The sequence below is a fragment of the Microtus oregoni genome, unplaced genomic scaffold (assembly GCF_018167655.1).
Source record: "Microtus oregoni isolate MIOR12 unplaced genomic scaffold, Mior012 000060F_ref0000265, whole genome shotgun sequence".
Taxonomy (NCBI): Eukaryota; Metazoa; Chordata; class Mammalia; order Rodentia; family Cricetidae; genus Microtus; species Microtus oregoni.
In genome coordinates this window covers 5,060,769-5,075,187 of record NW_024543870.1, presented here as the reverse complement: position 1 = coordinate 5,075,187, position 14,419 = coordinate 5,060,769, and the positions used below count along the sequence as shown (strand labels likewise).

At 42.8% G+C, this 14,419-nt stretch overlaps 1 protein-coding gene across 8 annotated transcripts in view; it reads left to right on the top strand.

Moving 5' to 3' along the window:
* Sestd1 (SEC14 and spectrin domain containing 1) overlaps positions 1–14,210 on the top strand; it is a 94,955-nt gene extending 80,745 nt beyond the window's left edge. For all 8 annotated transcript variants that reach the window (XM_041639684.1, XM_041639689.1, XM_041639681.1 and 5 more), the window contains 5 exons: positions 3,130–3,211; positions 3,931–4,053; positions 4,688–4,879; positions 7,129–7,250; positions 8,519–14,210. In XM_041639684.1, coding sequence (XP_041495618.1) covers positions 3,130–3,211; positions 3,931–4,053; positions 4,688–4,879; positions 7,129–7,250; positions 8,519–8,648 — 649 coding nt within the window. In that variant the 3' untranslated portion in view covers positions 8,649–14,210. The remainder of the gene's footprint in view (positions 1–3,129; positions 3,212–3,930; positions 4,054–4,687; positions 4,880–7,128; positions 7,251–8,518) is intronic.
* The last annotated feature ends 209 nt before the right edge of the window (positions 14,211–14,419 follow it).

Here is a 14,419-nt window from a genome sequence, read left to right as displayed (position 1 = left end):
TGGTTCTGGTCCTTTCTGTGGATGGTTAGATCTCTCCAGTAGGAAGTGTAATAAAGGATTGTACACGTAGAGTTGTCGCGGAAGGAGAGTGGCCTGCCCGTCAGCCCACTGTCTCTGATGTCACCACTTGCCCCCACAGCTCAGGTTGCAGGTCTGACCTGTACCCCTTGTTTTCTCTGTTTTTTTTTCTATCTCTCTTTATTCTCCTTCCAGCCCTCCCTGTTGCTGTCCCTCTGCTTGTTCTGGTGTCAGTAATTTCTAATTGCCGTTGGGTCGCCGTTGTCGGGCTGTTTTGGCTCTGGCCCACTTGACTCCAGTTGGTGCTCTCTTTGAAAGTCAGTGACAGCTGTGTCTTCCTCAAATGCCCTCTTTACTCCGTCCCTCCTGCTTTCTCCGTCCCTCCTGCTTTCTCCTTCGATTGCTGAAATGTGTCTTCCAGGCCTTGATCCTCCTCTCTGAGTGTTCTCCCTGAGTCTACCCGGTATGCCCATGGCTTGCTGGTTACCAGGACCTCCCTGACTCGGGTTGCCTCTGCAGGATCTCTAGCTGGGATATGCCACACTCCACTCCAACTTACTATGTATAGATCAGATTCATTGTCTCCCAGACTTTGCTCTCTTGCTCTTAGTTTCCTGTTGGAGTTGCTGTCAGCTACCAAATTTGGAATTTATCTCTAAATTTAAATTTACCTCAGATGCCCAAGATTTTCTTTTTTCTGCCTTAGGTCTTACTGCTCTCACAGCTATTGCAGACAAGAGTAATCTACACAAGTACAAAGATTGGATGAAGCCTCTAACTCTGTTATCTGTTATTATTATACTGTGGGTTTTTTCACACCTTCATCTCCCCACTTCCATGTCTGAGCACTGACTCTGTCCTACCCTGATAGTCCATGCATGCTTAAAGCTAAGTCAAGAGTGTATTTCCATCCTTAAAAACGAAACAGGCATCTAAATAACACATTTTTGGTGATGAAATCTGGTCAGCTTTACCAAACCCCATGGAGGGACGTCCTCACTTCGCATTATAAAAAAAGACAGCCAGGTAGCAGCTGCTACAGCCATGAAGTAAGACAGATTATTTCAAAGTGTTTCAACTCTTTTCTTAAAGAGGCTTCCTCCACTGCCAGAGCTCTCAAGGGGCGATTCTTCACATAACTGATGACCTTGGGTTCCACTTTGGAAAGAGAGCCCTTCTTTTCTATTGTTGCTTATAATCTTAACTTAATGACTTTTACAGAACTGGGTCCTTTGAGTGTGTTTTGTTTTGTTTTTCTGTTGTTTTTGTTTGGTTGGTTGGTTTTATTTGGATTCCTATCTTTTGGTTGTGGTGTTGATAGTTTTGTCTTTTTCATTCTGGATTGATTCCTTTGTGGTTTTGGCTGGAGGAGCTCATACAGACTCCTTCACTGGAGCTGATTCTTCAATTTCCTTCTCCTCATCTTCATCCAGCTTCATTTCTTTTGTTTTGTTTTGGTTTTTTTTTTGCTTTTTCGAGACAGGGTTTCTCTGTGGTTTTGGAGCCTGTCCTGGAACTAGCTCTTGTAGACCAGGCTGGTCTCGAACTCACAGAAATCCGCCTGCCTCTGCCTCCCGAGTGCTGGGATTAAAGGCGTGCGCCACCACCGCCCGGCATTTCTTTTTATGGAACCTTGTTACCACTCTGAGGGGCAGATCCCTTCCCAGACATCCTCCTCATCTCCTCCTTCTGACTCTGTTTCTTGATAACTGGTGCCCGTTCGTTCTCACCATTAGCCATCTTGAAGTAGTGATCTTTGTCAGCCTTTGGTGCACAGCCCAGAGTGTGGTCTCAGGTCATCATGTCTTCAATGGAAGAGGCATGAACCTTGGTGAGGGAAGCTGATCCTTAGGACAGGTGTAAGGGTGGAGCTCTGGGCCTGTCTTTGAAATGGAGTTGTGTCTTTAGGATAGTGAGACCTTCAGCTCTGCAGTCTTAGCATCCTGCAGCTTCCCACAGAATCACAGTCGCTGTTAATTTCTCAAATATGTGCTGTTTCTCATTCATCCATGATGTCTTTCTCTTTTTCTTGTTTTCTGTCTAGTGGATGCTTATGTTAGGCCGTGAGTCACTTGTTCCTCTCCACCCCACAAATGTTTTACATGGACATGTAACAGCTTTTTACCAACTAAAATTCATTTCCCGTAAACATTTTCTAACCTGACTCCTGTGTGTTTAGACTGTACAGTTTAAACTTAGGCTAAACTGTCTTGTTTTCCCAGCGACACACAATGTACACTGAGCTTATTGGGCAGTCATCTTTATCATTACGGTGTCTTACATGTCTTGCTTTAGATCTTGGAAGTGATTATCTTTATTTCCCTCCTGTCGTCGTAGACTAACTTAGATAAGCTGCACTGTAACATTAGGCTGTAACTGAGAGATCTTTATTTTAAAAGTAGCCAGTTCTGTGTTATCATTAGGCTTTCTTCAGGAACCCTGACCGTAGAGCTGGGGCCTCTTGGGTCACCTGTGTCTGATATGTGGGGTTTTGCAGGAGTCCCTTTCCTGCTCTCGTGCATGGGATTGCATGGCAATAAAGGAAATAGATCATCGCTTACACCAAGACACTATTGGAGTTTACTGTTTATAATCCATGCAGACCACAGTGAGATTAAACCACCTTCTGCATTGTGTTTGTCTTAACTCTAAATTTACGTGGCTTACTTTTTTCTTAAAGAGTATAGGTATACGTTTTTGGTTCAGAATCCAGTATTTAGAATTTGACAAAATGTATTAAATTTCCACAGAACATTAGCCTCTAAACTTTTATACTTTTATCTTTGAAGCTTGTGTGATGAAGTTGGTGATGGAGGTTTCTTTGGGTTTGGTGGACCATTGCGTTTATGCTTTCCTTCAATATTTTGCAGAATCCATGCTATCCTCAAGAGGGTTTGTCATTCAGTATCGTCCCAGGTATTTTGAGGTCTTGATGTAACATAGATAATAGAGTAGATATTCATAAACTCTGACAAGTCAGCACAAAATAGCTGCAGTATCCATAGCATGGGACTAAGTATTTTAATGTACTGTTGAACACTCGTGTCAGATGCTGATGCTGTAGATCACTGAGGCCAGAATACTAAGCTGAGTTTGCTTTTGGTCCATCAGATGTGAGGACATGGTGGACGTGCGGAGGCTAAAGATGCTTCAGATGGTGCAGTTGTTTAAGTGTGAAGAGGATGCTTCCCAGGTATGGCCTAACCCACCATAGGGGGTTCGCTTAGCTTAAGTTCATTGTAGGTTAACTTAGAATTTTAGTTCTCTTAACTGTGAACAAAGGGGACTCCCGTAGTGCTAAGGAAACCAGTTTATTGCACCAAGTCCTTGTTTCTCATGTAGAGATTAGAGTCTGATATTTCAGCTACTTTCCTGATCTCATTTCACTCACCCCTCAGTGAAATCCTCTGTTGAGTTAGAGACTGGGAATGTTTATTAATCATTATTATCAACCAAGTTGTTAGTTCTAGCCTGGATTGAAGGCTGGTGAAGCACATTGCTTTCTATCCCACAAGAGAATTCTCAGTGCTGCATGAGCAACTGGATGTAATCATGTAGTTAGTGTCAGAAAACCATTTAATCTTGAAGTATAGAGAGAATTTATCATTTAAAGTCAGAATGTACATCTGTAGTGAGATCCCAGCAGAACTGTATTACAGGGACCCAAGGCCTTGTGTGATGCTAGCGGTACATTGAGAACATCTTTTCAGTAGGTCCTGCCTTGGCATTTGAGACAGCAGTTTGAGGATCAGGAGAGATCAGGAATTCATAGAGCATAGTACCGAATGAACGCTAAAACCAGGGTTATAATTAAAGAGCTAACTCATCACATGGAAGTAATTTTTGCGCAAAGCTGATGTTTCACTACAAGGAAAGAATTACGAGTCCAGTTTCATTCTGTGTGTTCATCAGGCAGTGGAATGGCTAAGTGAACTTCTGGATGCCCTGCTGAAGACCCACATCAGACTGGGTGATGACGCTCAGGAAACAAAGGTTTTACTGGAAAAGCATAGGAAATTTGTCGATGTTGCACAGGTACAGAATTTGTCTTCTTTACTGCAAGGGCAGTGTGTGATGGCGTTCTGCAGATGATGGTGTCACAGCCTTCCAAGTCTAAGGTCAGCTTTGTTACACAGAGCTAGGAAAATGCCAGCTGGTGCCCTGACCCTGGGCCACATGACCGCAAGAGGGCTCCCTCTGCTGTGCCACTGTGTAGACTGTTGGACAGGTCACAAAATTAGCGTGAGGTCCTTGTTAGCAACAACTGGTCAGAAACAGCGTTCCTAGTGTGTAACTAGAATTAGCTTAGTGATACAGGATTGTTTTGGGACCGAGTGTGTTTGTGTATCTGCCCTGATGCAGAGTTTACACTGTCGTATTTTACTTTCTCATATGTAACAAAATACACCTGTTCATTTTGGTAATCAGAGACCTGACATTCTTTTTGGCCAGTAGAATTTAGCCGGCTGAGATGGTGAGCACAGAATAAGGACGAGAGCTTAAAGAGAAACAAGCCTGGTAGATAGCTAGACACCTTGCCGCGTTTGTTAGTGTGTTTGCAGATTGCCGACAGCCACTGGTCCGTGCAGTACAGATGCCCAGTGCTGCCACACAGCCGCCTCACCTCCTCATGATTGTGTTCAAACGTGGTGGTCCTTTCTCTCCCTAGAGCACTTACGACTACGGCAGACAGTTGCTGCAGGCCACGGTTGTTCTCTGCCAATCCTTGCGCTGTACGTCCCGGTCCTCAGGGGACACGCTTCCTCGACTGAACAGAGTGTGGAAGCAGTTTACGGTAGCGTCGGAAGAGAGGGTGCATCGGTTGGAGATGTCGATTGCCTTCCACTCAAACGCTGAAAAGGTAGGCAGGATCTTAAAATTCTTTTGAGATTTTATTTATTTTTCTTTTATGTGTTTGTTTGCCTGAATTTAAGTCCATTCTCCACATGCAGTGCAGAGGCCTGAAGAGGTTGTCAGATTTCCCTGGGACTAGAGCTCCAGACAGTTTTCATCATCCTGTGGGTGCTAGGAGTTGAGCCCAAGTCCTTTGGAAAAGCAGCCAGTGTTCCTAACCGTTGAGACCTCTGCGCCTCACTGCAGTCTCTTAAAGAGGGAAAAAACAAACGGTTACCTCACTGATATTCATTGCATTAAAAATGTTACCTGGAATACTGTGATGATGCAGCTACTCTATGTGTTCCTTTGCTGAGGCTCATTTGAATGTGTGTTGTCTTGAGAGTATCTACACTAAGTCTCCCAAGTTGACCCAGGCTGGAGTGCCTGGCCAGGGGATTCCAGAGCTGCTGGAGGCCTGGCTTCTTCCCCTCTCCCTGCCCCTCCCATCCAGCCCAGGCTCTCTCTGTCCTCTGCTGTCCCCTTGTCAGACTCTTTCCCTGGGTCAGGAAAGGGAACGATCTTGGCAACTACTCCTGTTCCTGTGGTAATTGTCAGGAAGTTTTAAAAGTTACTTTGTGACTTTATAATTCAGGGTAAAGGCTGGCCAAGCAAACTAATGAAACTAAAATCAAAACCTTTGTTCCATGATTATTTTTAAAGATCCATTCTAGAATTTATTTCTCCATAGTTTTATGCCATTCGTTAGAGAAGCCAATAATAAAAATAGTCGTGTTATTTGGGCAAATTTTCATTAAAGCCCATTTCTCTTCACAGTGGTGATGCTGAATATATTCCCATTCAAGATGGAAATTTTATTAGGTAGTTAATTTCATGTTGCTTTCTTATAGTGGGAGTTTATATGCAGGGGACTTAAAATTATGCAGTAATATGTGGAAAGCCGAAGTTATAGCCTTACCTCAGAACGAACAGATGTGACCAGAACCTTAGGGACTGAGAGGTTTCATGTTGGATCACACTGTTGAAAGTGGCACGGCTGATTCTCACACCTGCTCCCTGAACTGCACAGATCAGTGTTGTTAGACTGAGCCCAATGACATCGAGTATGTTTTGCTTCATACCTGAAGTCTCAGACAACAGACACACAAAGGCCTAGTAAGGATGGAACAGGTATAGAAGATGGCTTGACTTGTTTGCCTGCTAATTATCTCAGTGAACGTGTTTCATTATTAGAAAATACGCTACTCATCCAGGAAAAGTGTGGATCTTAAATGTTCTTAATGGGCGTTTCCAGGGCGAGCTTGCCAGTGCAGGGCCCTGAAGTCCTACCCTTCATGGGTCACAATACCCAGCCTCTGTCAAAAGAGAGTTATTCAAGTTCCTAACACCGCTCATGACATTTTAGGATACTATTTTAAATGTGGGAATATTTTTATTTCGAGAACTCTTTAAAAGGTATAAAAAAATATAGTTACAAGATTTTTAAATAGGAAGTTGGTCTGTCTGTCTTCCTTCCTGTCCGCCTTCCTTTCTTTCTTTTTGTCCCTGACCTTTATCTTGCTTATAACGACCTATTTTATTGAGCAAACTCACGTCAAGCCTTCTGTCGTCATGCACTATCTCTCTTCTTGACTGCCTACACTCAGCTATAACTGTAAGCAAATTATACAACATAATAACTGAAAAGTGTCCTAGTTTGAAACCAAATCTTGAATTTTTAAATAAAAAAGAATGAAATGTCTTTGAACACAATAGAGCTCCTGATATTAGGCGTATAACCAGTGAAATCAGAAGATCAGGCAGATCTATGCAGATCTTCACATGTGTTACCTTTGCACACACTGTGCTGGGTATAGTTTGCAGTTTCATTGAGGTTTGGCGTCTGTAGACTCGAGCAGTCTGACGTTCATAATCCACTCTGCTAAATAAACATCCCATTAAATGGTTAGTAAATGGTTGTCTAGTAAGCTAGAGACTATTTATTTCTTAAGCACAACTCTATTCATTTTCCAAATAGCACTCCATTATTTCTTCCCTGGGAACACCCTCCTTGTTTGTACCCCTGAGTGTATGTTGTTACTAGAGCCGTGCTTCGTTTGCGATGAGGGTTCCTCAGCAGCTCAGCCTCCTACAGTTGATGCTTCTGAAGACCCTCAGCACGGAACCAGAGCGCTGCCCTCTTCAATTTAAAGAATCTGTGCAGGATTAATTCCCTTTCATCGTTTTTGATTGATGCTGCCCTTTTGTTTGATACAGATTTTGCAAGACTGCCCAGAGGAGCCGGAAGCAATTAATGACGAGGAGCAGTTTGAGGAAGTCGAAGCAGTTGGGAAGTCACTGCTGGATAGACTCACTGTCCCCGTGGTTTACCCTGACGGGTAAGCTGCCTGCCCTTAGCGTGTCAAAGTTAAATTACTGAGAGAAGAAAAGCCGTTCTTTAGAAGGCTCAGTGTCTTCATTTTGGTCCACATCCCAACTCCTACAGTAGATCAGTCGAAACCGAGAAGTCTCCCACTGTTGACAGCAGTGGCAGTTGGTGTTTGCTGGCATGATGTTTGCCTCTTGACAATTTGGATGGGCGAGTGCAGATTAGTTTGAGACTTGAACCTCTAGCCTGAGCTGTGAGGGCAGGGAGCTGTGAGATTTGGGGCCCCATTAAGAATGGTGGAGGGTGTCAGGGAAGGGCCTGAGACCTATGAGCTCATAAGATACCAGTCAGGCAGCTTCAACTCTTTACCTTTATTGCTTGCACTAGTCAGATTGAGGCCAGCGTGACTGTTCATGATTTAGAACGGAAGGAAATGAGGCTCAGATTCAGAGGAGCAGTGATTCATGGTTGCAGCTGTTGGAGTTAGGACACAGTCTCAGGTCTGCTCCAGAGCTCTCTTCACACTAAGGCCTCTGAGATTTTCCATATGGAAGGTTATCAGGTCCTAACCCATACCTTCTTTACTATTTCAAATGTGAGATAACCTCATGTAAAAACCAACAAGCCAGGAAAAGAATCAAGAGTTTCATCCCTGTAGATCTTGTCACTGAGTCACTGAGCGGTCAAAGGAGTCCAATAATAGAGACACCAAGCCATCAGGTAGAAGTAAGGTATCCTCTGTGGTCTTGTGATGGAGAGTATAGAGGCTGGAGCCCAATGCCTCGACTCCTCGACTCCTTTTTACTTCTTAGCAGTGACTGCAGCTCTCCATGTCCCCACGCCTGATAACAGGGTGGAGTAATTGTTCCAGATCATAGCAGTGTATGTGTATATGTATGTGTATGGGGGGGAGAGGGGTTCCTCCAGCCAAAAATCTATACAGAACTTAGCTGTGAGACACACAGGACTAAGTGCTGTGTCACGAACTTTCAGTGAATGTTTGAAATTCAGATTGAAAAGAATTATCAGTTTATTCCTGTGGAGAAGAGTATTACTCCTTGTCTATACAGAGAAAAATCTCTAGGGCTGTCTGGATTTGAAGTATAAAAAGTAGCTTAATGTCATGTGACTTACCTGCAGCAGTCTGGGTTCCAGGCCCCAGATGAACTAGTTTCTACATAGGCCAGATCACGTCATGATAACATTTGCTCTTGTGCTCCTGCTACAGTGGAATGAACGTGTATTAACCTGTGTGTTTTCTGTGTGTCCTGACTTTAGAACTGAACAGTATTTTGGGAGTCCAAGTGACATGGCTTCTACTGCCGAGCACATCAGAGACAGAATGAAACTGGTCAGTCTCAAAAGGCAGCAGCTGAGACATCCCGAATTGGTGACCACGGAAAGCTAATGTCCCCAGCTCCCACAGATCTGCAGGCCTTATGCCCACACGTCACGGGTGGCACGGCTGTGTTAGCCACAGCTTGTTAAGATGCATTTCCCAGCAGGATAAGCCTCCTTTCTTCCCACAACACGTCTCTCTAAATGCTAACACCTCTCGGCTACCGAGGCATAATCACGTAATGTGCTGTGATGCTCTAGACTCCAGGTACCTTAACAGAAGGAACTGTAAACACTGCACTGGGTCCTTGCTTTCACGCTTTTACCTGACTTGCCAGTTTGTAGATGAACAACTGATTATAAGCTTTTGAATGGTGCTAATCGGAGCTTAGGAATTCTCTATAAGAACATGGTTGCCCTTCCTCCCCAGGTGATGTAGAATATTTAGACCATAGTTAGACTGTTAGTGGATAGTGGCGTCCTCAAAATTTCACTCTGTAATTCTTCAAAATAGATTATTTTTATTGTCTATATGAAGAAAACTCTCCAGATCTTTGACATATCCTATTCATTGGAAGACATTTTCCTATTGCAGTTATAATGTATTAAAAGTTGTCTGTGCCTCATAAAGTCTTCTTCAAGCTTCTCACTTAATTTGGTAGTTATTAATAGTACATCCCGATTCTAAACGTGAGTGCCTTACTAAAAGGCCATTCTTAGGGTTGTGAGGATGGGCTAGTCATTTGGTTTTAATGGTGGCTGCATGTATTTTAGGCAGAAATTTCATATGTATGCATGTGTATATAATAAAAAATAAGCATGTTTATTGGGAAAAGATTAGACATTTAAGAACAATAATAGAAGACTATTTTTAATTTTTCTCTTGAAAAATACTGTCCAAATTGTTAACTACTCTAAAGATGCTTGTCTTTGGGGAAGGAGGGCTGAAGATGAAGGTGTGCTTAACTATTTCAATGTAATCTTTTATATCACAGTTAATTGCTCTGGAACTAAAGCAGAAATTGTTAATAATATTTAATATCTCATGATACTAGAGAGAAAATCATCCTGAAGAAGTCTAGTCACAAAAACTGTACAGATCTTTAGAAATAAAATTTGTCATAAAATGGTAATGCTTTTTATGTTTGTATTAAGTTATAAAATGTATATAATTTAACATTGTGTTAATTTTTATTTTAGAAGATTTTTTTAAAGGTGAAAACCAACTGGGCTTATGATCAGTACAGAATTATGCAAAGAATTGTATGCTGGTTTGTTTTTGCAGTCTATAGTGATGCTCACATACTCTCCTGTGCTAAAGCCAGTTTTCTCCAGCCTCTTCTCTGCCAGCCTTGAAGAATTCCATGTTCCTTGTCTGCCGTTCTCATCACTCTCTCTTCAAACCTTTCTGTTAGCTGTTACACCTCACTCTAAGAGAACCTGTTCTTTTGAAAATCAGCCGTAGTCTTCCAGTTACTGAATCGAATGCTTTCTGTCTGTCACATTGCCTCCCTTACTCTGTATTCCTGGCATCTCCCAAAGCCATCTCTCGAGGATGGTATCTCTGCCATCACTGTGAGTGTAGATCTGGTCTCATTGGGAATAGGTCTCTTGGCATGCACACTCCTCATGTAAGACATCTCATCCCCAGTGCCCTCCCGCGTTACCTGTCTGATCTAAACGCCTGGCTTTCAGCCATCTCCCTGCCATTTTCACCTAAATGAAGGATGCGTCCTTGTCTCTTTCTTCCTGGCGTAGTTTTGATTAATGGTGCCACAGTGTCCAGGGCAAAAATTCAACTGCTCCCACGTCTTACACTGCCACTGCCTCTGGCACCATCCAGAAGTTCTCTCTGTACTTGATAACCCTCCTTCAGGATTTTCCTCCTGTGACTCCTCAGTCTCACGACGGTGCTGAGCCTTTCCTGTCCTGTCCTATGGTCCTTCGTGGAGTTGACTGTTGTCCCACGTGTCATGTGCCTAGACCTTGCCTTGTGTTTAATATGCTTGGTCCTCAACGTGTGTCTCAGTATGAGCGTTAGTAATAATTCCTCTTCTGCTGTGGTCTGGGGTGTATGAAAACAGTGGTACTTCCTAGAGTCATGGCTGACTTGCAGATCTGCTTCTGTGGAATGTGTATGTTAGCTCCTTAGACATGCAACTTTAAATGCTTGTTTCTTATATTCAGTATCTGTTTCTTGCAATGAATTTCAGAGTCACCAGTGTTTTCATTATGAATGTAATTATATCATCAGCTCACGAATGCAAAATTCCGAATGAGTTAAGCTCAATGCACCTTAAGCTCTCTTTCCTGCAAAACAGTAAAGTAAGATAAAATACGGAAATGCCATGTGTGATTTGAATAGTCACATACAGCAAGATACACAGATAGTCACTCTTGATTGGCAGATGTCCTGCCCATCTCTCTTTTTGTGTCTTTGTAGATACACAAGAGTTATGGATAAAAACCCAGCAATGCCCCAAACCGACTTCATATATGGTCACAGTTCACCTAGAGGACACATGAAGGATGTGACTTCAATCTGTTTGGAATCTCAGGCCTTAGCTATGTTGATGCTGACGTTGGCTTCCACGTGTAATTGAAAAGAAATAATTTTTTCTCACTGGTTCAGAGCCATAGCCCCTTACATTACTGTAGTTCCTCCTAGGGATTGACTGACATGTTAGCTGGGCGACTTCTATTAGGTTGTGTCTGTTTGCCTTTTCTCTTTTCACTCCCGTGTAAACTCAGTAGACAGTGTGGTGTCTTCTCTTAGTGCTCTCTGACTCAGCAGAGCTGTGATGCAAAGATGATAGCTTCCTTTATATCAGTTTGACTCCGTTCCCAGTTCTCATTGCTTTGACCTTACTGTACAAGGGTGATTCGTTAGCAATAATGGTGTAACTGCTCAGCCTGCTCGCTCGGGTTCAGTGCTGTAGAGCTGAGTGGATCTAAATCGGCTTGAATGTTACCTACTCTTAATCCTTGTCACTTCTTTACTTTCAGGTGATGTGTGGTGTGGTGTGAGGATTGTTATGGCCATCCTCACTGAGAACATGTCAAGTTGCGTTTTTGACAGTGCTAAGCAAATCATACTCTCTCATCTCACCTTCTGCATGCAATGGAATGATTGTCAGGTGGGCTGAATATATCCCCATGCACAGTATACCTGGAAGAGGTCATCCAGCTTTCTTTTATATGCTATATAACTTTCCAGAAGAGATTTGGTATTGTGTGGATCTCACATCCTACCCTAAGCAAACTTAGTCATAAGAAAACCATGATGGCTGCTAACAACTAAAGCTACTATAGCTGGTGCAAATCTCTACATCTTGAGTCTGTATAGAAGTCACAGATGCTGTATAGAAAAGCATCAATAAATACGCTGTGATCTGCAACAAGGCTTGTTCAGTGCCCTTTGATTAAGCACCCAAAGGAAAAGGTCTCTAGGATTTAAAAAGATGTGTGAAGATAGCCAAAACAGTTAACCGAATTAACAGACTTATCAGTGTTACCTTGCAGTGCTAGAAGTAAAGAGTCTCAGTTGAGAGCAGAAAGTGTTTTCTGATATGTAGTCAACAGATATCTTGGTGAAACAACATGGATAGCATTTGACACTCTTTGACTTCTTGAAATCAATATATGTCAATAAATATCCCCAAAGCTCTAAAATTTGGAATGCACAAGTCATCAATTTCAATAATGAAACATAGTAATCTACAGAAGTATTGAGGACTGAAGGGGCATGAGTAGTGGAAGGTATCATTGCTGTAATCCTACAGAGTAGAAAATAATATTCCTTAATCTTGCTCTGTCTCAAGTGGCATTCATGGAGTAGTAAAGAGGGTGTATGTTTATCCTCTCTGCTCCACAGCTCTGCCCCTTCACCCCTTCCCCTATCTCACCGGTGGCAGAAGTACAGAGGGTGGAGCTGGTGCCCTCTTCAGTAGAATGAAGCTTTAAAACTGACAGAGTCTCTTCTGGAGACGATGACAGAACGTTAAGGCAGAAGATACCGCACAAGTATCTTGTGTGCCGTGCTTGACGGCATGAAACAACTCCATTAACTCCATTAATTAACACAAGCCAAAGAAAGTCATGGTTGGAGTGTATTAAGAAGGAAGCAAGCTATAAAGCCAAGAGTGTAAATCTGAGGAGATTTGCAGAATCTCCCAGTACTGGGGTAAATATGGCGGGAGACCACCGTTAGTGCTGGTCTCGCTTAGAGAAGAGGCGATTTGACAGACGGGCAGTGCTGACAATGGGAAAAGACCAGTCCTATAATGGAGACTTAGAAATGGGGTGTCCCATGATGGTGCCAGTCTGTGGAAGTGATGCTCAGTGTGACTCAATGCCCCAGCAGGAGTTTAAAGCACACTTGAGAATAAATGCCATCTGTGCACCAGGACAAAGCAGAACCTGTGCTCGGACACAAAGAGCTCAGGAAAGCCAGCGCTGAAACTAAATATTATGAAAGCTGGGGAGTAAATGTTTCAAAGAATCGAGATTATTTTTGTGAGAACTCTTTATGAGGCGAGATGCAGTATATGAGTCCTATATGTCATGATACAGGAATTCTAAACATATGGCTAAAAATAGTGACAGTCGGGCATTTAGAGCAGAGGTGGGCAGGGCTTGAAGTAAGACGTGGAACACGGGCCGTGCGCGCTGAGGCTGGTTCCCAGTGAACCTTGAATCGAATGCAGAGTCCTTAGACTGACCAGATAGGATGAAGGTGCCTGTCCTTTGAAGGCAGTGGCTGCTCACTCTGCAGGGTGAAGCCTCACCCCTGTGTGATTTGTTTTCTGACTGATTTAGTTGATAAGATGGAGCACAAACCAGTCTTACTGTTGTCTTTTCTCCAAAGAATGTCTTCATCTTGGCCCGGTGTTAGCCCTCACAGCCAGTTCAGTCGCTTGAGCGTGACATCAGGGTGGATGGAGTTCTCAGCTCAAAATACCGCTTGGGCAGTTTTTCACCAGAGTAGATTGGGAACTGATTGATCACCTCACACTCTAAAGAGAAACGTAGTTTTCTAAATTGGCACAAAATAGTATTTGGTGGCAATGATTTTCCAAGGGCCTTTTAGGGAGTAAATGGCAATGTTTTATTATGAAAATTTAAGTCTATAAAATTTAAAATGATAGCGTCCTCACCACTTGGGCGTTAGTACATATTGCCTTATCACATGCCCCTTTGTCTGTCCATCCACCCAGATTATTTTTGATGTATGTAAAATTGCAAACCCCTGTATACTTCCTTCTGAACACTTCGGCTTACCTCTTGCTCATAGCTTTCTTTTGCTGTGAAATTTACCTGGAGAGAACATTCCCATACCCCGTGTGTTCTTAAATACGTGAGTGCGACATAGAGGAAAACCTACTGTTCTAGAACGTTCTTCCCAATCCCTGACCCCACATGACCCGAGTGCTGTTCTTTTTCCAACTGTAAGTTAGACTGTTCTGTTTTAGAACTTACCTTGATTAGCATCTCATGTCAAGTACTCCCTTTGACAAGGCTTCTTCATTACCATAATATTTGGGAGAGTTATCCATGGAGTTGGTTTTATTAATTCATCCTTGTTTTATTGCTGAGTTGTGTTCCCATTGATTGTGTATTACCACGTGTTTTTCCAGTTTCTTATTGGCTAATGGGGCTGTTGGCAGGAGTGTCAGTCACCAACAAAGCTGCAGTGATTGTTCTTACATATGTCTGTGTGAAAATAGTTGTTCATTCACTCATGGGTAAATAGTTAAAATTGCTGACTTGTAGGAGTGTTTTTAAAAAGAAACTACCATTCACTTTCCCAACATGATTGTTCTGTGCTCTGATTTTTATATT